This window comes from Salvia miltiorrhiza, chromosome 3, assembly GCF_028751815.1.
Source record: "Salvia miltiorrhiza cultivar Shanhuang (shh) chromosome 3, IMPLAD_Smil_shh, whole genome shotgun sequence".
NCBI classification, from domain to species: Eukaryota; Viridiplantae; Streptophyta; class Magnoliopsida; order Lamiales; family Lamiaceae; genus Salvia; species Salvia miltiorrhiza.
Genome location: NC_080389.1, coordinates 41,438,962 through 41,464,297, shown reverse-complemented (window position 1 = coordinate 41,464,297; position 25,336 = coordinate 41,438,962). Strand labels below are relative to the sequence as shown.

The 25,336-nt window shown below is 38.3% G+C and overlaps 3 protein-coding genes across 10 annotated transcripts in view; 2 read left to right on the top strand and 1 right to left on the bottom strand.

The window, feature by feature from the left end:
* Positions 1–3,187, top strand: part of LOC131016765 (interactor of constitutive active ROPs 2, chloroplastic) — a 4,395-nt gene extending 1,208 nt beyond the window's left edge. For 3 of the 8 annotated variants that reach the window (XM_057945489.1, XM_057945487.1, XM_057945490.1), the window contains exons 2-4: positions 229–315; positions 641–812; positions 1,200–3,187. In XM_057945489.1, coding sequence (XP_057801472.1) covers positions 296–315; positions 641–812; positions 1,200–2,840 — 1,833 coding nt within the window. In that variant the 5' untranslated portion in view covers positions 229–295 and the 3' untranslated portion in view covers positions 2,841–3,187. Of the gene's footprint in view, positions 144–228; positions 316–640; positions 813–1,199 lie in introns of all 8 variants that reach the window. The other 5 variants (XM_057945488.1, XM_057945492.1, XM_057945493.1 and 2 more) reach the window with 3 other exon arrangements.
* Positions 3,188–17,626: 14,439 nt separating this feature from the next.
* Positions 17,627–19,838, top strand: LOC131016763 (40S ribosomal protein S23). Its single transcript, XM_057945486.1, has 4 exons — positions 17,627–17,825; positions 19,097–19,252; positions 19,346–19,472; positions 19,559–19,838. Exons 1-4 carry the CDS (start codon positions 17,821–17,823, stop codon positions 19,697–19,699), a joined length of 429 nt encoding a protein of 142 aa, XP_057801469.1. The 5' UTR covers positions 17,627–17,820; the 3' UTR covers positions 19,700–19,838.
* A 161-nt stretch (positions 19,839–19,999) lies between these two features.
* Positions 20,000–25,336, bottom strand: LOC131016762 (uncharacterized). The gene is made up of 8 exons (XM_057945485.1): positions 25,109–25,336; positions 24,434–24,595; positions 24,072–24,341; positions 23,436–23,470; positions 23,228–23,353; positions 22,443–22,575; positions 21,702–22,363; positions 20,000–21,476 (listed from the first exon to the last, which is right to left on the bottom strand). Exons 1-8 carry the CDS (start codon positions 25,182–25,184, stop codon positions 20,292–20,294), a joined length of 2,649 nt encoding a protein of 882 aa, XP_057801468.1. The 5' UTR covers positions 25,185–25,336; the 3' UTR covers positions 20,000–20,291.

The window sequence follows — 25,336 nt, the reverse complement described above, 5'->3', positions numbered from 1 at the left end:
ATTTTCACACTTTTTTTCCCTTTTATTTTGGGTATGGTTGGTGGGAGTGGAGGTTGTTTCTCTGGTTTTCCTTTGAAGGGATAGTATTGCTTCTCTCTTTCGTAGTTTGGTTGGCCGATTCGACTCAAAATAGACTACTAATGGTTGCATTTTCTTGAGTGATGGCTATCTTCTTTCATTGTTTTATATATTAATATGTGCCTCTCTCACTGAGACTCCTCTGAAAAGGTTGCAGAGTCTTGAGTCAGTTGGGCCTTAGTTAGCTTCATCTTCTTCGCTGCTGAGATAATACAATATGCAGACCACTAAATCGAGGTAATTGTAGCTTATGTTATCAGCACGATTTCTGTAGTTTCATCATTCCATTCTTGCAGTCGTAGACACAAGTATCCATCAATGAAGTTGGATATGCTGTGGTGAAAGCATTGGTGTAGCTTCTTTCTAATTTTGCATGTTTCATAATTAACCGTGGTTCATATTGTGCTTGATGAGGTTGATTCTTACGTTTGAAAGCATCCTCATCTTTTGCATAACTGTGACATGTTCTAGTATTCCTGTGTTTTTATTCTTTCTCAGAGAAGTAAAAAAAGATCATATATAGATGAGTGTTTTTTATGGTTGTGTGTGTTTTTGAGTGCAGACCTGGCTCTCTCGATGTCCCTCCAAAGCCTTCTCCTGCCACGCCTCGCACAGCCCGGAAGCTCAAAACTCCGGGATCAGATCCCGATTCATTTTCATCACCAAAGAGCAAAACACCTAAAGATAAAAGTCCTAAAGTTGTTGGTCGGTCTCCACGAAGCCCAGCAATAGAGGTACATATACACCTAGACATGTTTATTTTGATGAAAAGATGCAAGTATTTAGATTTTACTTATCTTTGCTGGTGAATGGTAACTAGCCTCTGATGATTGCAATGATTTCTGTAGTTGCAGTTAGTTGCAACTTTTTGTCATTATATGTTCACTGACCTTTATATCCTTGTGTATTAACTCTTGACATAAATCTATGTACATATCCTACTCTAAAATAATGTATTTCCTACAAAATGGTGGCTCAGTACCATATTTTTGTTTCTCAAACTCTGAACAAAGTATATTTGCCCGAATAGAGGTTATTTTCAAAGACCATTTGTTACCTTGGCAGCTCTATTGCTGTCCTTTTCTTTATGTTACCTTTAACCCATTTTTGTCGCGTCTTAGAAAAAGAGAGCACCGAGCAGAGTGTCTGAATTGGAGCCTCAGCTGGCTCAGCTCCAGGACGAGATGAAGAAGGCGAAGGAGCAACTGAGTTCGTCTGAGTCATGGAAGAGGAAGGCTCAGCAGGAGGCTGAGGAAGCTAAGAAGCAGCTTGCAGCCATGTCAGCTAAGCTCGAAGAAACTGAGAACCAACTGAAGGAACTCTCCGACTCTGAGGAAGCTCGGCTGCAAGAGCTACGTAAGATATCTCAGGATCGAGACAGAGTTTGGCAGTCAGAACTGGAGGCTGTGCAGAAGCAGCACTCGATGGACTCTGCTGCACTGGCTTCTGCGCTAAACGAGATGCAGAAGCTCAAGCTTCAGTTAGATCGGGTAACTGAGTCTGAAGCTTCTCAAGCTAGGCATGCTGAGTCGGCTCATGCTGAGATTCAGAGCCTGAGAATCGAGCTCACAGAAACTCTTGAGTTGGTGGAGAAGCTCAAGAACCAGTTGAATGATTGCAGAGAATCTGAAGCTCAGGCCATGGAGGAAGTTGGCAAAGCTCAAATGCTGCTGGAAGTTGTGAAAACTACTGAAGAAGCACTACGGTTGGAGCAAGCCAACGCCAGGGAATCCTACAGCTTGTTGCTGGCTGAGCTGGAGCAGTCGAAGAATGAAGCAAATGCACTTGAGGAACTTGTCAGCAAACTCAGGGCTGATCTTGGTAAAAGTGAAGGTGATGTTAAGTCCATGTGTGAAAATGGTGATGAACATGAGCAGCCAGAGATGTTGGAACACGAGGTTGATAGTCTGAAACGCGAATCAGATGAGTTAAGGGACGCGCTTGAAGCTGCTGAAAGGAGGTATCAAGATCAGTACCTCCAGAGCACATTGCAGATTAGAGATGCATACGAGCTAGTGAAACACTCAAAATCAGAGGCACTGCAGAGAGAATCCGAATTGGTGGAGAAGTTAAAAGAATCCCGGGTTGAGATTGAGGAGCTGACGGCAAAGCTGATTGAAAAGGAAAAGGCATTGCAAAGTGTTCCATTTGACAACAACAACAGCAACAGCTCGCTAAATCTTGATGTGGACGAAAACCATGTAGAAGTAGAGCTAAACAAGTTGGAATCCGACCTAGAAGATCTGAAAGCAAGCTTATTGGAGAAGGAGACGCAGCTCCAAAGCATCACAGAAGAAAACAAGATGCTCAAATCCGAAATCTTGAAAAGGGAGATGGAGAAAAACAAGGCAAACGACGAGGCCCTTGCTTCAACAGAGGCAGCAAGAGCTGCTGAAAGAGAGGCCCTGATGAAGCTCGGATACCTAACTGAAGAGGCCGATAAAAGCTGCAGAAGAACCACGAGGGTCACTGAAGAGCTCGATGCTGCTCAGGCTGCAAACTCTGAGATGGAGGCTGAGTTGAGGAGGCTGAAGGTGCAGTCGGACCAGTGGAGGAAGGCGGCTGAGGCAGCTGCGGCGATGCTCTCCACTGGAAACAACAACGGGAAGTACGTCGAAAGAACAGGATCCTTGGACTACCACACAATTGGCGGCAAGTTAGGCCTGCCTTACTCTGAAGATACAGATGATGAGTCCCCCAAGAAGAAAAATGGGAACATGCTGAAGAAGATTGGTGTGTTGTTGAAGAAAGGGCAGAAGTAGACGACATAAACAAAGTTTTAAGGTTTCACTTCATTTTCCTAAATAATCGAATGCAGTTCTTGATCTGATCCATTTGTGACTTGTTACAGGCATATTCTTGTCTGAAATTTGCAGGAGAACTAATGCAGACAGTTACTAGCAGTAATCTTGTATAGTTATTATGCGCAACTGTTATGAGCTCTCTCTCCCCCCCATTTTGTGTAACCTGCAATTTGTGCTGGTTTTTGGAGGAAATTTGTTGTATGGTTTATTAGTTAGTTGTTTGAGCTGTTGTATTATATTATTGGTTGGTTTAAGACCTCTTTATCTTTGAAATACAAGATATGTATTCTAATGTTTTGTTTTTATTTTGATGTTGCATCTCATCGTATATTTTAATAATGTGTTGTGTAATATCAAGTCCAAACTGAAAGTAAAGAGATTGCATGACCATGCCTAAAGCGAACTTATAAGAAGTACTTGATTAATGTTCTCATTTAGCTAAGTAACTAAGTATGTGTTTGCATTGTGGTTTTGCATACGATTAATATAATTACTAACCATAATTGTAAAATGAGTGGAAATTAACAGTGCTCATTTTTCTAAAAATCATATTAAATCATTGTGTTTAGCCCAAATTGATTGAATTGTTCTTAATGTCTCAATCATAAATGTAATTAGTGAGTTGCCCGTCAAAATTCGATGGGACATTATGTTATGTTATACTCTCTCCGTCCCATGAATCTTGACACATTTGGTTTCGGCACGAGAATTAAGGAGTTGTAGATTAGTGTTTTAAGTGTGTAGGTAATAAAGTAGAAAAGTGATAAATTAGGAGAGAGAATGTGATAAAGTAGGAGATAGAAGGTAATAAAATGATAAAGTATGAGAGAGAAGATAATAATTGTTACTATATTTAGAAACGTGTCAAGATTCGTGGGACGGAGTGAGTAATTTATAACTAAATACTTTTATTAAATATTATGGTAATAGTTACAGTATTAATTTGACATGACTTTGATATCGTTGGTGATTTTTCTACGTTATTATTATGCCTCAAAAGTGATATTTGTAGTGATATACTCCCTCCGTCCCTGAAATAATTCCTCTTTGGGGACGGCACTAGTTTTAAGGAAAAGTGGTAAAATGTATTGATACTGGAGAAAAATGTGTTATAATTAGTATTGAGAGTGGTGAAAATGTGAAAAAGTGTTATAATTAGTATTGAGGGTGGTGAAAAAGTAAAAAATAAGAATAAATAAAGTATTATTAGTGGTGGGGTAGTTGTCCAAAAATGGAAAGAAAGAAAGAGGAACTTATTTGGAGGACGTCCCAAAAAGGAAAAAAAAATAAACTTATTTCAGAGACGGGGATAGTAACTAAAAAAATTATATTTCACAAACATAACTTATAATTAGAACTTTTTGTCACGTCAAGTTCGAACTTATCATAACTTATAATCAGAAGTGGCCAGTTTAAAATATGTTGCAATTGTCACTATATATTACTCCGTTCATCCCATAAAAAGTACTCCTTCCGTTCCATAAGAGTGCACTTTTTGTAAATTAATAATATGTCATGCCTACTTCATCAAGAGAGCTCTATTAAAGTAAGAGTTATCCCGAAAATTCAGTCCCTCTCCTGTTTAGAACGACACAAATGCTTCCAATTATGTCAATGAATTTATTTTTCCTCATGTCGCTGACATCTAAAAAAATGTGTAACTAGCGAATTGAGGTGTTAGCAAATATGCTCTGGTATTAGGAAACAACTTATCAAGTAGACGAGAATATCTTGAACAACAGTTTTGATCATAATCCCTTTTTCCAACTGCCGATATATAGTGTATCATCCAATGAGACCATAGTTAAGGAACTCAATTAAAGTTTATAAAAGTAATATATTATTATTATGTTGCGGATTGAGTTTATCATACAAGGTCAAAAACAAGTTCGCAACCACTTTATTTATTATAATGTAAAATAATACTCCCTCCATCCAACAATTCTTGACCCGTTTTGTCAGTTTGATTCGTCCACCAATTCTTGACCCATTCCATTTGTAGTAAAATTTTCCTTAATTTCAACCCTTATTATTACATTTTATTTAGAAAAATACCATTGATGGACCCACCCTAATTAAAGTTATTCAATCAATTCCCAATGAAATTAAACTAATCCACTACATTACCCACTAGTCAAAAATTACCCAATATGCAATTAAACACCCCACCCACCTTCTGTAAACCTAAATCCATTTCTCAAAGTTTTGACCCAAAACAATGGCTAATCCCCATGGGAAACTTATATTAACACTGGAAGAAAGAAACAGGATAGCTCAGTGGCTTCTCCAATGCAGCAAGAATGGCATACTCGAGTATGGAGCTCAAAACGAGACACAAGCTACATTTGGTATAAGTAGGAAGACTGTCTACAGATTCTGAAATCATGCAAAAGAACAGTTGGCGTTGGGAAAACCTGTGATATGAGAGAAGAAAGATAAACGTGCACAACATAAAGATAAGTTAGTGCTTGATAATAAGATCACTTTCTATTCTTGAAAAATATTCGATAAGAAAAATGACAGTTAAGCTTAATGTTAGCAAAAGTTTGGTGGGCAAATGGATCAAATCGAAGCAAATAAGGGCAAACACAAGTTCAATCAAGCCAACACTTACTGATGTGAATAAACGTTGTAGGTTGAGATGGTGTTTGAGTCAGATGAAGCCAACTTTAAACAGTAGAAAAATGACTTTTAAGAGCATGAACAACATTGTACACGTTGATGAAAAATGGTTTTACACCACCAAGTGTACAGATAGGTATTACCTGCTGTCAGACGAAGAAAAGTCATATAGAACATGCAAATCAAAAAGATTTATTACTAAAGTAATGTTCATGTGTGCTATGAGCAGACCACAAAAGGCAAGTGATCGGAATATCATCTTTGATGGTAAATTTGGAATATTTCCATTCACTATTTTGGAACTAGCTAAAAGAAATTTAACGAATAGATCAAGAGGTACAATGGAGCCCAAACCAATTACAGCTATCACCAAATTAGCTGTCAAAAATTGCATAATCAAACAGGTAAATATTTCCATATTTCTTAAAACTATCAGACAATTTTTTAGTCATCACTTAGTTTATTTCATCACATTTACAGATCATACTTGCCATTAAAGCTAAATGGCATTTTAATGAAAGCAAACACATCATCATTCAACAAGATAATGTCAACCCCATATCAATCACAATGATCAAGACTTTATTGCAACTGCCAATTCAGATGGATTCATAATTGATTTGATATGCTAACCACCCAATTCTCCTAATTCTAATGTCAATGATGTTGATTTTTTCAGAGCTATACAATTTCTACAAGTTGATAGGCATGCAAGTGGTGTAGATGATTTATTAAAGAATGTCACTAGCGTATTTGAATAACTGTCCCCAGAGACCTTAAACAATATATATCTTAACCTACAAGGCTGCTACACAAAAATTTTAAAGGTGAAGAGAGGCAACAATTACAAGATACCGCATATGAACAAAGCAAGATTGATTAGGAGTGGGACACTCGCTAAAAGCCTTGAAGTTTATGAAGTTTTGGTAATGAAATGCTTGGAATATCTTAGGCTGCCAGAACATAATGATGGTGCAAGCTACTGCATTACCCCTCTAGTGGAAGCTTAATTTTAGTTACTAGGTATATATTAATTTTTTGCTATGTTTACAATATAAGCAACATATTAGAGCTTTTTGCAATGGTTGTTTAGCATGTAAGTACTGATTTCGTAAATTATTTTGCACAATTAAGTCTCAGCTACAATACGGTTCTTTATTTTTTTCATCTTTGACTCTTTATGGCATGACAATTGCATCACAAACCACAGCAAGGTCATCATAAGAAATTACTATCAACAAGTTTCATCACAGGACACATAAAAGACTGCCTTATGTCAACCTCCTAACTAGGGATCAAATTACCTAGTGATGGCATATAAAAGGCATGCCTATCATCATAAGAGAAAAGTAAGGGGCACAAAACCATCACAAGACATCCTTCAGCAAGATTTCATTACAAAACATAACCCTCAACAAGATATCATCATATGGCACATATTTTCAGCCACCAATTTTTTCACAAGAGAAAAGCAAGGGCACAAAGCCATCACAAGACATAGCCCTCAGCAAGATTTCATCATAAAACATAACTTAGAAAATCGATTACTCCATCAAAAGATTTGGAATACCCTAAATAACAAAGATACACCAAACCTCCCAACCTAAAAAAAGTTATGAGAGGTGGCTTTTAAAACCATCACAACAACGAGAATGATTTTGGATCAAAATTTTCAGAAATGTATTTAAGCTTACGAGAGGTGGGTGGGGTGTTTAATTGCATATTGGGTAATTTTTTACTAGTGGGTAGTGTAGTGAATTAGTTTAATTATGTTGGGAATTGATTAAATAAATTTAATTAGGGTGTGCCCATTAATGGTATTTTTGTACATAAAAGATAATAATAAGGGTTGAAATTATTATTTTTTTACTAAAAATAGAATGGGTTAAGAATTGGTGGACGGACCAAAATGACAAAACGGATCAAGAATTAGTGCACAGATTGAGTATTTTGTAACACTAACATAAAATTGTTATGCGTAACATCTATGGTATGGGACTTGGCTTTCTTCATGCCAGATACTGCAGATGTTACTATTGGAAAATAAGATGAAATAAAGTCAAATTAATATAACGCAAAATTCATAATAGATCACACCTTTAAGTTCAAAAAATCTAAATTGTCATATATATATATATATATATATATATATATATATATATATATATATAGGGAGAAGTTCTATGAAAACACAAAGTGATGGAGAATGGAGACACAATCTGGTTCGTTAGATCAATCTTGATCAATGGCTGAGATTAAAAATTAATATAATTAATTCTCATAATAAAATTGGTAAGATCCCTAAAATTACTCACTTCCCATTTTTTCTCCCTCATCTCTCTCTCTCATCCGTCTCCTTTGTCCTCATCTCTCTCTCTCTCCTCTCTCACAGACGCATGTGCATCTCCATTCTCCATTCTCCAGCAAACTCACCATCTCTCACACATCGCCCGATTCGTCCGCACCACCGCCGCCGCCTTCGACCGCCCTCAAGTTCAGCCCTCAAGTTCAGAGCCACCGCCGCCCAAGTTTCACCACCGGAATCTTCGACCGCCGCCTCATCTCTCTGTTCTCCACACCACCACTGCCGCCTTCGACCGCCCTTAAGTTCAGCCACCGCCGCCCAAGTTCAGCCATCGAAATCTTCGACCGCCGCCTCCCTCCGTCCTCTCTCTGTTCTCCACACCACCATCGCCGCCTTCAACCGTCGCTGTCCCGATTCATCCGCACCACCACCACCGCCTTCGACCGCCCTCAAGTTCAGAACCACCGCCGCCCAAGTTCAGCCAGAGAACTTTTGAACTTGTACATATAATTCCGTGAACTTATACATATAATTTTATTGAACTTGTACATATATTTCTGTGAACTTTTGATTTTCTGGTATTCTGAACTCCGGCCGCCGCCCCCTTCTCCGTACATTGAACATTTGCCGGAGAAGAGGAAGGGGGCGGCAGATTTTACAGATAATTTTATTGAACTTATACATATAATTCTGTGAACTTTTGAATTTGTGGTATTGAACTTCTGAACTCCGGCCACCGCCCCCTTCTCCGTACCTTGAACATTCACCAGAGAAGAGGCAGGGGGTGGCATAATTTACAGAGGGAGAGGAGAGAGGGGACGAGAGAGAGAGAGAGATGAGGGAGAAAGAATGAAAGTGAGTAATTTTAGGGATATATGAATCTTACCAATTTTAATTATATTAATTTCTAATCTCAGCCTTTGATCAAGATTGATCTAATGAACCAGATTGCTTCTCCATTCTCCATCTAATATTGCGTCTCCATGGAATCTAACCCTATATATATATATATATATATATATATATATATATATATATATATATATAGGAATGAGATCATATAGATCCCAATGCTTATAATAGATCCCTAGATCCAAATCTTGACCACACATTTATGACATGTGGCGCATCAAGATGGTGACACGTGGCAAGGATTCCAAGGCAAAATCTGGAGGGGTAAAATTGGAATGTAATTTTCGGATTTAATAATTAAAAAAATATATATTTTTTTTAGATTTTCTCAAAATAGATATATTTTAGATGCATATAGTTTCACACAAAGATGCATAAAGTTTTCACATGAAATGCATAACTTTGAACAGAAAAATGCATTTAATTTTTCCAATTTTTGTATTTTCACCACCCCACCCCATACCACCCCCCAATCCAGCCCACACCACCCCCCAACCCTCCCCATTACCACCCCTCAAAAATAGGCATGTTTCACATGCATATAAAATCAAACAAAAATGCATAAAGTTTTCACATAAAAATGCATTAAATTATACAAAAAATGCATTTCATTTTAATAAAACTGGTAGTTTCGCCACCCCACCGCTGCCCCTGCCCCCCCCACCCCACCCACCCCCACCACCCCCCCAAATTTTTTTTTTTTCAAAAAACTGATTTTCTGATTGCTGGCCCACCCACCCACCCCCACCCCCCACCCACCCACCCACCCCCCACCACCCCCCCCAATTTTTTTTTATTTTTGTATTTTTTTCAAAACTGATTTTCAAAAAAAAAAATTTGGGGGGTGGGGGTGGGTGGGTGGGGGGGTCAGTGGTCAGAAAATCAGTTTTTGAGAAAATAAAAAATAATAATAAAAAAATTTTGTGGGGGGTGGGTGGGTGGGGGGGTGGGGGGGTAGGGGTGGGTCAGTGGTCAGAAAATCAGTTTTAAAAAAAAAAATTTGGGGGGGTTGGGGGTGGGTGGGGGGTGGGGTTCTGGGGTGGGGTGGGGTTCAGGGGTGTGGGGGGTGGGGTTGGGGTGGGGTGAAATCTTATGCATTTTTATATGAAACTTTATGCATTTTTATATGAAAGTTCATGCATTCTCGTATGAAACTTTATGCATCTAAAATATACCTATTTTGAGAAAATCTTTTTTTTTTTTAATTTCGAAAATTACATTCTAATTTTACCCATCTCCAGATTTTGCCTTGAAATGCCTTGCCACGTGTCACCATCTTGATGCGCCACATGTCATAAATGTGTGGTCTAGATTTGGATCTACGGATCTATTATAAGCATAGGGATCCACCGGAACCCAACCCTATATATATATATATATATATATATATATATATATAGGGGTAATTGCCTAAATTCCTAACGTTTACACGAAATTGGTTTTTGCACCTTTTTTTATTTTTCTTCTTTTAAATACCTAACCTTTAGTTTTTGTCTGGTATTTATCCGGCGACCGGTTTCCCCTAAATTTTAAATGACGTGGCACCGAAAAATGACACTGTGGCGCCGGAATGTGCACTGTAGGATGCCGAAAATTGAAAAGAAAACGACGTCGTTTTCATTAAGTAGAAACGGCGTTGTTTAGTGACATTTTAAACATTCAGATTTCAATCCCCAATCTCATTTCTTCGATTAGGGTCGAATTTCTAGGGTTCATCGAATACCATCGGTCGTGGGCGATTTGGGACGGAGCATCGTGATTTCGGGCGACAATCGTTAAGAAAAAAACGGTGGCTGGTGAAATGGCCGACGACGAAGTCGTTAACCCGTAAGTATTCGTCTATGTACTTGCCGAATTATGTTTGCGATAGGTTTAGATTTTGATTGCAATTTGTCGGGTGTTTGTTGTGTGCAGTGATACTTTTGCTCTTTTTATACACCGCGGGGGATATTTTGATAAGCATATGGGGTTTCCGGTGTATGCGAATGGCTTTTACTTGGGTATTTTTGACTTGGTGCCAAGTTCATTTGATTATGCTAAGCTTAAGCGTGCTGTGAAGTATGTAGGGTATAAGTCATGGAATAAATTGTACTTTCGTTACCCTAGGACAAACATGTTTGTTTTGATTGAAGGGGATCGACAGTTTAGTCAAATGATGAATCTTTTGAATGAAGGGATTACTGTCATAAGTGATGGATCGGGTAGATTGCAAAAGAACACAGGCAACATAGATATCACACATAATGCAGTGTTTACCAATCCTAAAGAAAAGAAGAAACAACAAAATGAACCAGTTAATGTAGATGTTGAGGAAATGCAAGATGCTCAAGAAAGTCAATTTGTTGAGGGTAGTTTAATAGACACTGTGATGATAGAACCTGAATTAACACAAGTACAATCTCAGGCTGGGGATGGGGACCTAACACAAGTAGAAAATGGGGCTGGGGAAGGGTTGGCGAATGATGCAGGAAGTTCTGATTTAGATGAGATTCTTGATGTGGTAGAGCAGGAGTTTATGACTTTAGAAATGAAAGGTGTTCAGAATGAGCAAAATGTTCATAGAGAGGGTGTAGATGACAGAGAGAGTGTAGAAGTTGAGGATGATAGTGATGATGGGCTGAGTAAGGAAGACTTAGAGTATGATGACCCTGAGTATTTACATGCTAGGAGAATGACAAGGGAAACTAATGATGAGGAATTGAACAGGCTCATGAGACAACTGAATGAACCTGTCATTGATGCAGATGCTGAGAGTGAGTATGAGGCTAGTGATAATGATATGAACAGTGATGAGACAGATCCTGAGATGGATACTGGTAGGATAAATACTAATAGAATTGTTTATGACCCCAACTGTGATCATAAGACCCTTGAAATTGTCCTTGGAATGAGATTCCAAGATGGGTGGCAGTGTAGAAAAGCTTTGACAACTTGGAACATAGAACAAGGGAAGTTTGTCCAGTTTAGGAAAGTTAGCAAAATTAAATGTTTTGCTAGATGCATTCCACCATGTCAGTGGAAGGTTTATGGGAGTATTGACAAAAAAGACATGTCTTTCAGGATAAAGACATATTCTGGTGATCATAGTTGCCCTAGGCATATGAGCAACAAGCTTCTCACAAGCAAATGGATAACTAAAAAAATACTTAAATGTATTTAGGTCTAGACCTCACTTCTCAGTGACAGACCTTAGGCAGGACATTGTTGAAAGATTTCAATATGATATACCTAGGGACAGGTTATATAAGGCTAGATCCATTGCTAAGGAACTGTTGAGGGAAAGTGTTGAGCACCATTGTGGCTTGATTAGGAGATACTGTGCAGAACTTAGGATAAGTGATAGAGAGGGCAGGTTTGAATTGATGTTGGGAGATGGCCATGTTTTCAAAGGGTTATATGTGGGGTTTAGTTCACTTTTAAAGGGGTTTAAGGCATCTTGTAGACCCATTATTGGATTTGATGGGTGTCACTTGAAAACTTTTTTGAGGGGGGGGGGAGGGGTACTGTTGTGTGCCATTGCAAAAGATGGGAATGAGCAAATGTTCCCAATTGCATGGGCTGCATGTGAAGTTGAAAACGAGGAGTATTGGAGCTGGTTCATGAAGCTTCTGCTGCATGACTTGGAGGTGGGAGATGGTTCAAATTATACATTCATATCTGACCAACAAAAAGTAAGTACCAGTTTTATTGATTTTACAGAGTTTATTCATCGATATTTATACTAATTTCTTGTATTTGCAATGTGTAAAGGGTTTGGAGAAGGCTGTGAAGGAGATAACTCCCAATGCAGAACATAGGAATTGTTCTAGACACATCTACATGAACTGGAAGAAGTACCACAAAGGTGGCACATTGAAAAACATATTTCTGAGGGCTTGTAGGAGCACATATGTGGAGAAGTATAACACTCATCTACTGGAGATGAAAAGAGAAAGCATTGATGCATTTGAAGACATTGTGTCTAGGGACACAAACAGGTTCTGTAAAGCATTCATCTCCACTACTGTGAAGTCAGACATGATAGACAACAACATCTCGGAGACTTTTAACGGGTATATTTTAAATGCAAGAGGGAAGCATGTCATACACATGCTTGAAGAGATCAGGACCAACCTCATGGTGAGACAAGTCAAAAAGAGGGATCACATGTTGCAGGTAACATACACTATATGCCCAAACATAAGGAAAAAGCTAGACAAGCATAGACAGAAGATTTCTAATTGTACTGCCAGGCCTTCACTTGATAATAAGTTTGAAGTTTCTCACTTCGAAGACAGGTATTATGAAGGCTTCATGAACTACTCCTTGCAATTTGTGAATTCATTAAATTTTGGAATTTTTTGTGTACATGTTTGTGGTAGATGTCAATGCCAATAGTTGCACCTGTAGAGAATGGGACCTAACTGGAATCCCATGCATCCATGTTGTCAGTGCACTACATTGGATGGGAAGGGACCCAGTGGAGATGGTCATGATTATTACAGTGTGTCTAGGTTTTTGAAGGTTTATGAAAGTGGTCTGGTGCCCATAAGAGGTGAAAGCATGTGGCCTGAAGTGGAGGGATTTAAGGTAAAACCTCCAGAAGTAAGGAGAATGCTTGGGAGGCCCAAGAAAAAGATAATCAGATCAGCAAACGAGAGGGAAGGTAGGAATCCAACTCAACTGTCAAGAGGGGGGATGATCATGACATGTAGGAGGTGTGGGGATGCAGGTAGGGATGTCAATGCAGCCCGAAACCCGTGGGCCGACCCGAATAACCCGACAAAATTAGAGGGTTAGGGTTGAAAAATCGCAACCCGAAAAAACCTCCAGCCCGATTAGCCCGCACCCGACTAACCCGGAACCCGATAGGGCTAGCCCCGAAAACCCGATGGGCTGGCCCGGTGGGCTGACGGAATTGTGACTGATGCATCCAGTTACAACTTCTGCTATGTTTAGATCTATGGTATTTACTTAAATATATATATGTAGCCTCATTTAAAAAAAAGTGAAATTAATTAATTAGAATATATATATGTGTGTGTGCAATTTCATTAAAAAAAGTGAAATTAATTACGGATTTTTTGTAGAAATTGATTATTAGTATCTCATTAGTTAGAAATTAATTATTAGTATCTCATTTTAAAGTGATACCAATTTTTTTTTTCTGTCAATGAGACGTGCATGGCAAATCCACTAATTATTCAGTAATAATCCAGATTGATTCTAGTGCATTGATACATGTTAAATTTTACTATCTCATTTTAATATAATTTTGTTTATGTAATCTTGAATATCTTATATTTTTGCATTTCATGCTTTGCTATATAATTTATATCTTTAATATCTATGTATATTTTATACATTATACATTAGATCATTAGGAATAAAAAAATACAAATGATAATTTCATTTTTACGCCTTTAATCTGATTAGCCCGATGGGCTAGCCCGAAACCCGAAAGTTTAGGGTTAGGGTTGAAGATTCACAACCCGAAAAAATTTCCAACCCGATTAGCCCGCACCCGACTAACCCAGAACCCGATAGGGCTAGCCCGAAAAGCCGGTGGGCTGGCCCGATTGACATCCCTAGATGCAGGCCACAACAATAGAAATTGCCAAAATCTGTTCCTTGAAAAACCTCCTGCTCCTAAGGTAAATATCTTTTAAATTCAAATTATTCTTGATTGTATTACTATTTCAAAACTAATTATAGGTATGTACAATATAGAACAAGGTTGGAAGACCTCCTAAGGTGAGAGAAGAAGGCACTCCAAGCACTTCTACAACTACTACTGGAATAGGGGCTGGAAGAGCTGGGAGAAGCACTGGAAGAGGGGCTGGAAGAGGGGGTGGAATAGCTGGCAGATGCTCTGGAAGAGAGGAACTTTGCAAGATCAGGGGCTGGTATTTATATCAGTGAGAGGACAAGAAATCAATACCAAAGTGCCCCAAATTCAAGAGATGTTAGAGTGATCCAAACAAGGAGCAAATCCTCAATCACTGACACTCAACTATGAACTCTACTGTTGGGAACCTTGTGGAATATCCTAACCCTTGTTTTGATGATACCAAAATTCATAGGACTTATTTGTAATAGACTAGAATCGTTTTGAACTCAAGTGTTAGAGTTCGTTTCTAGTTTAGTTGCGGTGTCGAAGACTGAAGACTGAAGACTGAAGAACGAAGACTGAAGACTGAAGACTGCAGATACCAACTGAAGTATCAGTTGAAGAATCAGTTGAAGACTGATTATTTAATGCGCGCAATGGACTGATACTAAAGTCAAGTATCAGTTGAACATTCCTCCTAGGACTGATCTTCCAACGTTCAGAGGAATCCATGTACGCACAAGTACAGCCGCATTAAATGCAGAGATCTCAATATCTTATCTCTGCAGAGGTCATTCCTATCTGGTGGTTACTTTTCAGAGATGTCACATCTCCTGTCCATCAAAGAGAGCCGTTTCCACACAGACAAGGAACCTCGAAGATTGAAGCCTCAGCCCAAATTCGAATTGCTCTCCAACGGAAGAAATCTTGAGAACGATTTACGCCAACGGATCTATTCAAGAGTTCTCCTACAAATAGCGCTCGAGGATCACTTCAATCTTCACCGATTCAACAACATAAGCTGAAGCTCTGCCGAAATTGCTACTCAGCCTAAAGCTTAACCGCCCAAAGCTTGAATCGAAGAAGAGAATTCCAAAGCCAAAATCAGTCACTGCTGATTACATACATTCTCTTAGACCCTAGGCATATATCTGTTTACCCAGAAGCCAAAGGTCAAACTTGCTTCAAAGAACTTGTTCTTTGTAAGTATAGTTGGCACTCGTTTAAACCTCTCCCCCATAAGAGTGTTTGAGTGATTCGGAGTTCAGGAAGGTACTCTGAACTCTGAGTGAAAAGTCTGAGCACGAGGTGTGCTTAGCAGGGAAATCCTACGCGAGGTGTGTGGGTGCTGAAGAGGGGTTATCTTCAGTTTACGGTTGTGTGCACCAGGCAAGCACACGGGTACGGTTTGCAGTGCACCAGGCAAGCACTTGCGGAGTGGATTGTTGGTCTGATCAACCAGCCGTGGATGTAGGAAAGGGTTTTTCCGAACCACGTAAAAGTCTCTGGTTTATTTACAGCTTTCAGTTTACATTCATACTTGTGCTATTTCATTTGATAAAACTGAACACTGACTAACATCAAAGAGAAACCTTAATCCAACAACTTGCTCCACTGAGGCTATTGCGAAACTAAGTTTAATTTCCGCTGCATATGATATCAATCTGACTGAACTATCCTCTGATAGTAAGGAAGAGCGATATCATCTCTATCTTTGCAAACACGACTGAAGCCCTTATTTGAATCAGTTAAGTTCCAGTAACTTAACTGATAACTCATTACTGAAGAGCTTTCAGTATCAGTCGTCAACCCTGTTGGTCAAAACTGATTTCAGTAAAACATGAGTCTTTGTTTGCGTGTAAAGTTTCGTTTTAATCTCTGACTGAGATCCCTCTGATTGAGGTCAGTAGATAGTCATAAAAATAGCCTATAGGTGTATTCCCCCCCCCCCCCCATACACCTATTCGAGACCCCCCGGACCTAACATCTACTTTTGTGTTGATTGGAAAACATGCTTATCTATCTATCTTTTGAACTATATGTTAGGCATTTTGTATTGATGCAAACAGTGATCTGCACAAATGATGTAAAACTTTATTTTGGGAGATTGTTAATGCAAGTTGCCAGTGCTTTTGTTCATACAATGTCTGTTCAGTAATTTAGAATTAAAGTCAAACTCATTTCATTCCATCAAAAAAAGCATGAGTACAACTTGCACTTTGGCCATTACATGTTCAATCTTATAAGCTATGGCAGTTTACACAGCATATTGTTTGCAAACAAACCAAGTACTATGCCTAAAATGAAGTATATCATCTGAACTTTCCATTCTCTTTTCCTACTTTCAATCTCTTGATCCTTTATCATAAGCTTGAATTCTTCAATCTCTGCACACTTCACTTCATACATTTGCATCAAATCGGTATATTTTTCATTCTGGATTTCTCCCATAAGAGTGCTAAATTTCAATTCCTCATAAGCTTTATCTCTCTGTAGAATCAAATTGTTCATGCTCATCTTGTAGTATGTAGTAAGCTCTGGATCCAACCAACTCCATAAGCCACAATTGTCAGACTGCAAAAAAAAAAAAAGTATGAAATCCAAACCAAACAGAAGATACTTCAAAGAAACTAACCATTTTCTGAGAACATCTGCAGAAACGCCTCTGAGGATTCTTTTCAGTTTGAGATGTATCGATTTTGGCTGGGATTTTATGCCCACAAACAGGAACCCCTTCATTGAATTTCGAATTTTCACTGGATTGTGAAGACGACATAGCAATGACGATGGAATCACAATCTAATCGGTCGAATTTTTAAGGAATGTGAAATGGGCTACGAATCTTCCACGATTCCCTACTGATTCGCACTCATTTATCTAAATTCGTCAATGAACCCTAGAAATTCGACCCTAATCGAAGAAATGAGATTGGGGATTGAAATCTGAATGTTTAAAATGTCACTAAACGACGCCGTTTCTACTTAATGAAAACAGCGTCGTTTTCTTTTCAATTTCCGGCATCCTACAGTTCACATTCCGGCGCCACAGTGTCATTTCCCGGTGCCACGTCATTTAAAATTTGGGGGAAACCGGTCGCCGGATAAATACCAGACAAAAACTAAAGGTTAGGTATTTAAAAGAAGAAAAATAAAAAAAGGTGCAAAAACCAATTTCATGTAAACGTTAGAAATTTACAGGCAATTACCCCATATATATATATATATATATATATATATATATATATATAGCCTTGATGAGAAAATACAAGTGATTACTAAGTGAGACTTGACGTAATACAAGTGGATTGTAAAATTTGCGGCAGTGTACAGAATGAATTTGTTCTGGAATAGCTAAATAAACAAACATTAAGCCCAAATCGAGCATTTTCTGCTTGTAAGCCCAACTTGAAAAGTGGGCCCCTATTTATTATATCATCCAATTAGGGTATTATGCCACCATAGTTTCAGGCGCTAGTCTCCGTTCCTGCGTTTTCACACAACTCATCAACAATGGGGTATGTTAATTCATCTTCTTCTTCAATTTCTACCTTTTTTCTCGTGCTGTTTATCTTTTTTCTTTCTGGAATCTTTGTTGGTTTAAGCTTTCACGGTTTGGAGTAGTTTTTGCTCAGTTTTGACTATTTATGGTTGTGTGCAATGATTCAGTTAGTGTTTGTTGAATTAAAAAAGGCTCGAATTTCCTCTTCTTTTTCCTGAGTCAAGGAATGTTGTAGTTTCGGAAGATCCTGATTCCGGGATGGAGCCGCATGATACGAGAGTGTCACGTAGGGTTTCTTTGAGAAGGGTTTATACTTGATTGTTTTTTTTATTTTATTTCTTTGCTGATTCGTAAATTCTAAGAGAATAAGAGATTATATCTAAGCTTGCTTCTTTGTAAGCCTTGACCGTTCGCGCATTCTTCCTTTTTATGCTTTGGTTGCTCCTTGATCAGTTCATAGGCTGTCCACTGATCAGGAATTCTGATTCGTCTTTCTTGTAAAAATACGTTATGGGAAAACTTTTGGATGAAAAGTGATCTAGGTAGGATTGTGGTTAATGTAGATGTTCATTCAAATTTGTTGATGCTTGTAACTTTGTTTAATTCGTTGTCAAATAATGAATCATTGTAATTGCTTGTATATATTATATGGAGTAATGGTTATCTGCAAATTTCTATGTTTGCGGCTAATTTTGTTAGCCCCAACCTTTTAGGTTTAGATGTCTGCTTTAAATGTGTTGTCTGATTCATAGCTGATAGTGGAAAGAGTATGTTATCAGAGGATTTTTTAGGTTCTTTTTTTGTCGTGGTTGATTAACACTTCAAAGTAGCTAGTTATATATGGGTATTCTAGTGAAGTTGGAACTTTTGGTCAGGAATTGATCTTCATTAGGTAGTTCTTTGGTATCAAGTCAAGCACTCATGAAATAGTCTGGTTTTGTTCGATGGCCGGTTATCCACTTATCCATACTTGTAAAGACGGTTGCACTGTATTTCATTTGGCTCATTAGTGGTATTTTACAATGGATCGTAGTTTGATACCCAGAAAGATTTCTCGTGGGAGTGTGGATTTTCATGTCGAACCTTTCTAAAGATTAGAGAAGATTTTAATTGATGACTGAGATTCACTTGGCTTTGTTGTAGCTCTTATCTCGTTTTCTCTGAAGCAATTCCCAAATCATTCTCAAATCTTTTTCATATTCCGATGCAAAAAGCAACTGATTTCGGGAACTTGCTGTGAATTTGGTTTCAACGACAGGATTCTCATTCTTACTAACCGTTTTACAGGAAGACACGTGGTATGGGAGCTGGTCGCAAGCTCAAGTCCCATCGCAGAATGCAGCGATGGGCTGACAAGTCATACAAGAAGTCTCACCTTGGAAATGAATGGAAAAAACCATTTGCTGGATCATCTCATGCTAAGGGAATTGTGCTTGAGAAGATGTGAGATTTCACATATGAAGTCAAATAAGTTTATTCTACATATAAACTGTTGTAAATAATGAAACTAACATATATCTTTATCCGTGTTGGCAGAGGCATTGAAGCTAAGCAGCCTAACTCTGCCATCCGTAAATGTGCTAGAGTTCAGCTCATTAAGAATGGAAAGAAGATTGCCGCCTTTGTCCCTAATGACGGTTGCTTGAACTACATCGAAGAAAATGTGGGTTCCAATTACCAGTTACTATATTTTTTGGATTGTGATTGTTCTTCATCTTCTTGCTTAACGTTTTTACTTTGTATGTACAGGACGAAGTACTGATTGCCGGATTTGGACGAAAGGGTCACGCTGTGGGAGATATTCCCGGTGTTAGATTTAAGGTGGTGAAAGTATCAGGTGTTTCCCTCCTTGCCCTTTTCAAGGAGAAGAAGGAGAAGCCTAGGTCTTAAGCCATTTTGCTACTTGAAGTTTTGTTGCTGAAACTTGGTTTTACTCATCTTTTTTCAATTATGTCAAACTTCTATTTTGTTATATGTAAGAGTTCATGAACAAGCATTCAGTGAATTTATCGAGTATTATTAGTTTGAAGTTCGCTTGGAAAATTCAGAGATCAGTAACTAATATTTAACTGTTTTTTAACAATGAACATACTAATTATGATCAATTCTACTGTCACAACCTTTTGAAAATTTTGAAAAACCTCGTGCGAGAAAATTTTTGCAGTTGAATGATCAAGTATCTTACATCAATTGTTCACAACTATTGGATGCGATAACATCCAATTGATATCTATTGGAAATCATATATGCACATGTTTGCAAGGCATCAAACATCATCAAGTTTGAATCTAAGACTTTTGAGTACAGAGGAAAAAAAGAAAATAAGAGAACATCCACTATGGCAATTCATAAATAGAACAATATCCTTCTTCGCTTTGTTTGTGGCTGTTCTTCTAGAGGGAGACGTCGAGCACAAATGGCTATATTTGCATCGTGAGCAACCTTCACTGAATCTGATTGAGCTTCATGAATTGAAAACAACTTATTTCAAGTCTAGATCACAAGAAGGCAATGCAAAACCTGCATTCTCTGCTACTGCAACCTCTGTAGGCTTATCAACACATTCTTTACTGCAGAAGAAATTCTTTAGAGCAAACGGGGTTCTGTGGACTTCAGCCTCGGAGGCAGCTGCAGTAGAAGAGAGCACACATTCTGATGTATCACTAGCAAGTTGACAATTCGGCTCGTGGTTTTTTTGAAATACCCCTTTCTTGTCTTGTGTTAATCCTTCTGTTTGGCAGTTAGCAGGATCATTTTCCTTCTGTGTTGCTCTAGAGGTTGGAATCAAATTCTTCTTAAGCTTGTCCTTAATGAGACCATCCTCAGTTTGAATATTATATTCTGAACCAGAAGGCACTACAACACCTTCATTTTCTGCATCTGCAACGGATATAACCAGCTCTGTTGTTTTATTAACACATTCGCTACCACAGGAGAAATTCTCGACAGGAAACGGGGTTCTGTGGACTGCAGCCTGGGAGGCAGCTGCAGTAGAAGAGAACGCACATTCTGATGTATCACTAAGAAGCTGACAATTTGGCTCATGATGTTTTTCATATATGCCTCTCTTGTCTCCTGTTACCCCTTCCCCTGGATAATTGGCAGGATCTTCATTCTTCTTTACTGCTTCAGAAGTTGGACCCGAGTTCTTCTTAACCTCGTCCTTCTTAACCAGACCATCCTCGATTTGACTGATATATTCTGAGGCTGAAACATAGTTACCTTCAGCAGTAGCAGTCATGATATCCGCAGAGGTCGTGTTTTTAATCAAACTCAAGTCACCTGAGTTGTCTGTGTCATCAGCACCTGCATCCACAACTTGCTTAACTCCAGTATCAGCCTGAACTTCCACTGCTTCTTGATAAGTTTCTCCAATTCTGCCAGATTTAACTTCAACAGACAGGCTAAAAGAATTAGTTACATCCGTCGAAACACATGCTTTTAACAAAGCATGTGACTTTTCTTGTGAGGAGGCAGGAGATGCAGCATTTAGAGAACCAGACTTAATGTTTGCCAAAGAAGTTGATCTAGCTGTTGGAACCTTCACGCTCTTCAGTTTGCCATTTGAACTTCGAGTTGGAGTGGATGCAGCAGCTCCAGTCTTGGGAATCACAGGGTGCAAGGCAGATTGAGAGCGCTGATTCCCCTCAGGAGTACGAGACGATGACTTCAGATGCAAGACATAATATTTTAGCAAAATAGCTAAGAAACTGAACCAAAAAAAAGTAATACCTAAAAAAGTGTTCCAATTGCAAAGAATTTTGAGCAAATTACGTGACATAAGCAGCAACTAAAGGTAAAGGATAACTCTGATCAAATGAATATTAACTCATGATTTCATGCATAACTATGTCCATTAATGTTAAGAAATGTTAAAGAGGCAAGGACTAACCCCATCAAAAAAGCCAATTTTGGGTGATGGCAATCGTAATCCTGATGGTTTCATAGGAACCTGAAGGGTGCCAGATGTTGCTGAAGATTTCTTTGAACTGTTGCTTGTTGAAATAGCTCCTTGGTTTCCTTGCCTTTCAGCCTTTTGACCTGCTACCTTATGCCTTGGATCCAGATGCATGTTATCATCTACTGACCTACAAGAACTGGTATCTAAACTGCTCCTTGAGATATTAGATCGTAGGTTGACCACAGAAGATGTTGTTGATGACGCTGAAGACCACTCACTAATTGAACTGGCTGGTGAGACACTTGAGGAGATCTTAGTAGACATTAGGTAAGCCGAGAGATTAGAAGCTGGCAACTTGTTCTTTGGTAGAGCTCTTGATGGAGTTTTAGGAATGGACCCAGAGGGGCCAGTACTACTGTTGCTGCTTTTGCCTAGATTTCTTCTTGCAGTCATAAGTGTAGGTTTAGCAGCATTTCCGGAGGATGTGCTAGTCTTGTCGTTTGAAGTAGAAGACCTTGTCGAAGGCACAGTACTAGTAGTCGAAGAGTCCACTGAAGAACACTTCGATGATACAGCAGGCTTTGGCAGCATCTTTCTAGAACCGCCTAACGCAGATACTTTGGGTAGCTGAGTTACTTTGCCAGAGACAGAGCCTGTCAAGTTAACAATAGCACAATCAGGAAATGTTTCATAATCAAAAGATAATACTCTTAATAGTTGACCTTTCGTCACCTTGTTTAGAGCTTCCACATTCAGGTTTGACACGACCAACTCCAACAGACTCCCGCTTTGCTGCAGTTGAGGAGGGAACAGAGCTACTAATGGTTTTGAGTGGTTTGGCAGAAACCAAATTTATCTCTCCAGCCTAAGTACATATGGTTCGTGTCAATCATCTCAGTTATACAATTCTGAGCATGCAAAGACATGAATCTATCAAGCCTAAAGATCTTGTAGAGCTCGCTTGGAATTCAATTAGTATAACTAGAACCGGTGCCCCTATCAAACATTTCATATGACTAGCAAAACGGTATGTGCAATGCGTGTAAAAATTATGGATTGGAATAAAAATAGAAGTAAATATAATTTTGTTACAATACTAAAAAAAGAAGAATAGTTGCAAAAGGATAAATATCTTATATCGAATAAATAAGACCTATAAAAAGCAAAAGATTTTACAAAATTATTCTCGTAAGGTGAAATATGTAAGGATGCTATAGGTAATATCCAATTTCGTAAGATGAACACTTTTATTTTAGTGATGGAAATAGACTAAATGCATATCAACAAACAGCTGTGCAAGGATATCCACTGATCTGAAGAGAAACAACAAAAATATAGCAAAAATAACCAGTGAGTTTATGTGAGCAATATTCAGCATTTAAGTTTGTTATGATATGATTATGATATGATGGTAAGCAAGGCCAAGTCGAATTTCCTTTTGGCAAATGAAATAGTAGTAGAAGTGGCTTCAAAGCAGTGGAATTTCCCGTAAATATAGAATAGCACGGCAATGTCACCTGTGACTGAGCAGAATCTGGCTTGATTGATCTTCCTGGTGTTAGCTTCGCAATTGGTTTTAGCTGAGATTTTGACATTCGGACAGTCTGCAGGCTACTAGTTTTCTTCACACCTGGTTTTGGGCACTGCACATTTGAAGTAGAGCCACCAGGTTTAAAACAATCAAGAAACTCAAACAATTAGTAACGTCTCAGTTACCATGATTACCTTATTTTGAGAAACAGAATCTTCCTTCTTTGGAGCTGCAATTAAAAGAAATATTAGTTCTATTTCTATATACAAAATCCGGAGCCCAATACATGAATAAGTTAATCAAGAGACAAATGATCACACACATAATCAAACAGTTTCTTAGAGAGGAAGCAATGAACCATAGGGAGCTGAAAGCCATATGTACCACCTTGAAGCAAACATGTTATCAATTAGCTAAATATGATATATAAGTCGTGCTTGATCATTTATCTAAAATAATTATCCTCTTCTCTATTTTTCTGTGAGATGATAGACTAAATCTAATACCACACAAGCATATGAAATTCATGATTCTCTAGCCTCCAAGATCTTAAGGCATTAAATTCAATTTTTCGCTCAATGGACATGTCTGCCAATCACTAAAAGCATCTTCTAATCATTTTAAATCAATCGTAGCAATAAGTATTATACTACATATATCTACAATGGGTAATCAAATTGGAAAATCTTGGTTTTCCCAGACAATTTATTCCCCCGAAAAAACATTCACGTGGAATGGAAAATCTTAATCACTGACCAAGCTGAACAGAATCCTCATTGTATAACAGGAGAAAAAAGACTGAAATCTCAAATAAAAAACATCTTGCTTACATGAAATGGCTCTGTCATCTAGCACCATAGCTGCTATCTTACTGTTTGAATTGGTCAAGTTGGATACTTTCCTACTGGATCTTTGGATGGAAGCTCTAATGTCCAAAAACAAGTCATCGTCATTGCTTTCTAGAGTCAAACTATCACTTTGAAGAGTGGAGATAGACTCAGTTGAACCAGTAAGTTCTTCTTGAATCCCAGGTAATATACGCTTTTCCTTTTTATCTAATTTGGTAATCATGCTCGACAATTCTTCTGCGTCTAGCACTCCTGAAAGTTCAGAAAAATATTGTATTGATCGAGTTCCAAAAAATAGAATTCTATTGACTTAGAATTTACAGGCAGGAAAATCGACAGATTACCTGCACTAGTGAAGAAGGCACTGTCCCAGGCTAGGCTTTTTCGCAAGTTATACCTTCCATTTCTTTGGTTTCTTTCAGGCTCTGTCGATTCATGCAGCTCAGGCAAGCGATCTTTAACATCAATGCCAACACTATTAACTTCTTTGTTAGCATCAGAAGTTTCTGCAATATTTCAAACTCAATACGTATACCAAATAAATTCAAAGAAAAATAGCTACGCATAAATCTGCTAGCAAAATATTGCCCAAAAAACATGCACTCAGTGAATAAGAAACAGATAAGACACTATAGCAGATTATGAAAGGAACGCTGCTGTTGATTGAGACGCGAACAAACTACGCCCTGAGAATGTAACAACTTTTCGAAATTCATTGGCATATCATTAGGTCTTTCATTTGAATTAAAGACTATTCAATCTCTGAATTGAAGTATTTATCAGCAAATCATGAGTGAAATTCAAGTCTATTGTATCCCCAAACCGAAAATTGAGTGCGGAAACCAACACCATAGCAGCTCCAGCACCTCAAAACTATAATTTCTCTACACAGAAATATATTCCAATCTGAGGATGAGAGCACTAAAGATAATCACCGATAACTCCCCAGACCACCATGAATGGATTTCTGTATATAGCATGTATAAACAAAACGGAACCACAAAATTAAAGACAGAAACCTGGAAACTGAAAATTTCCAATGAGGTCGTCGGCTTCAAGTTCAAGATCTATCTCTTGACAGCCACCAATCTCCATTTTTCTCGATTAATCGAAGAACTAGTCTTCAATTTGCACCGCGAGTTCCTTGTTTCGATCGAGATCTTGGATTTCAGATCGGCAGTGAACAATGATAGAGTGGGGAGAATTTGGAGAGAGAGAAGCAAAAGGAAATATTTTGAACTGTCGAG

Excerpts from the sequence above, each read along its gene's own strand:
- LOC131016762 (XM_057945485.1), bottom strand. The coding sequence starts at position 25,184 with ATGGAGATTGGTGGCTGTCAAGAGATAGATCTTGAACTTGAAGCCGAC. Across the intron at positions 24,596-25,108 it reads TGGAAATTTTCAGTTTCCAG|AAACTTCTGATGCTAACAAA; the intron begins GTTTCTGTCTTT and ends GAAATATTGCAG. Across the intron at positions 22,364-22,442 it reads ATGTGGAAGCTCTAAACAAG|GCTCTGTCTCTGGCAAAGTA; the intron begins GTGACGAAAGGT and ends TTAACTTGACAG.
- LOC131016763 (XM_057945486.1), top strand. Across the intron at positions 19,253-19,345 it reads GGAATTGTGCTTGAGAAGAT|AGGCATTGAAGCTAAGCAGC; the intron begins GTGAGATTTCAC and ends CCGTGTTGGCAG. Across the intron at positions 19,473-19,558 it reads TGAACTACATCGAAGAAAAT|GACGAAGTACTGATTGCCGG; the intron begins GTGGGTTCCAAT and ends TTGTATGTACAG.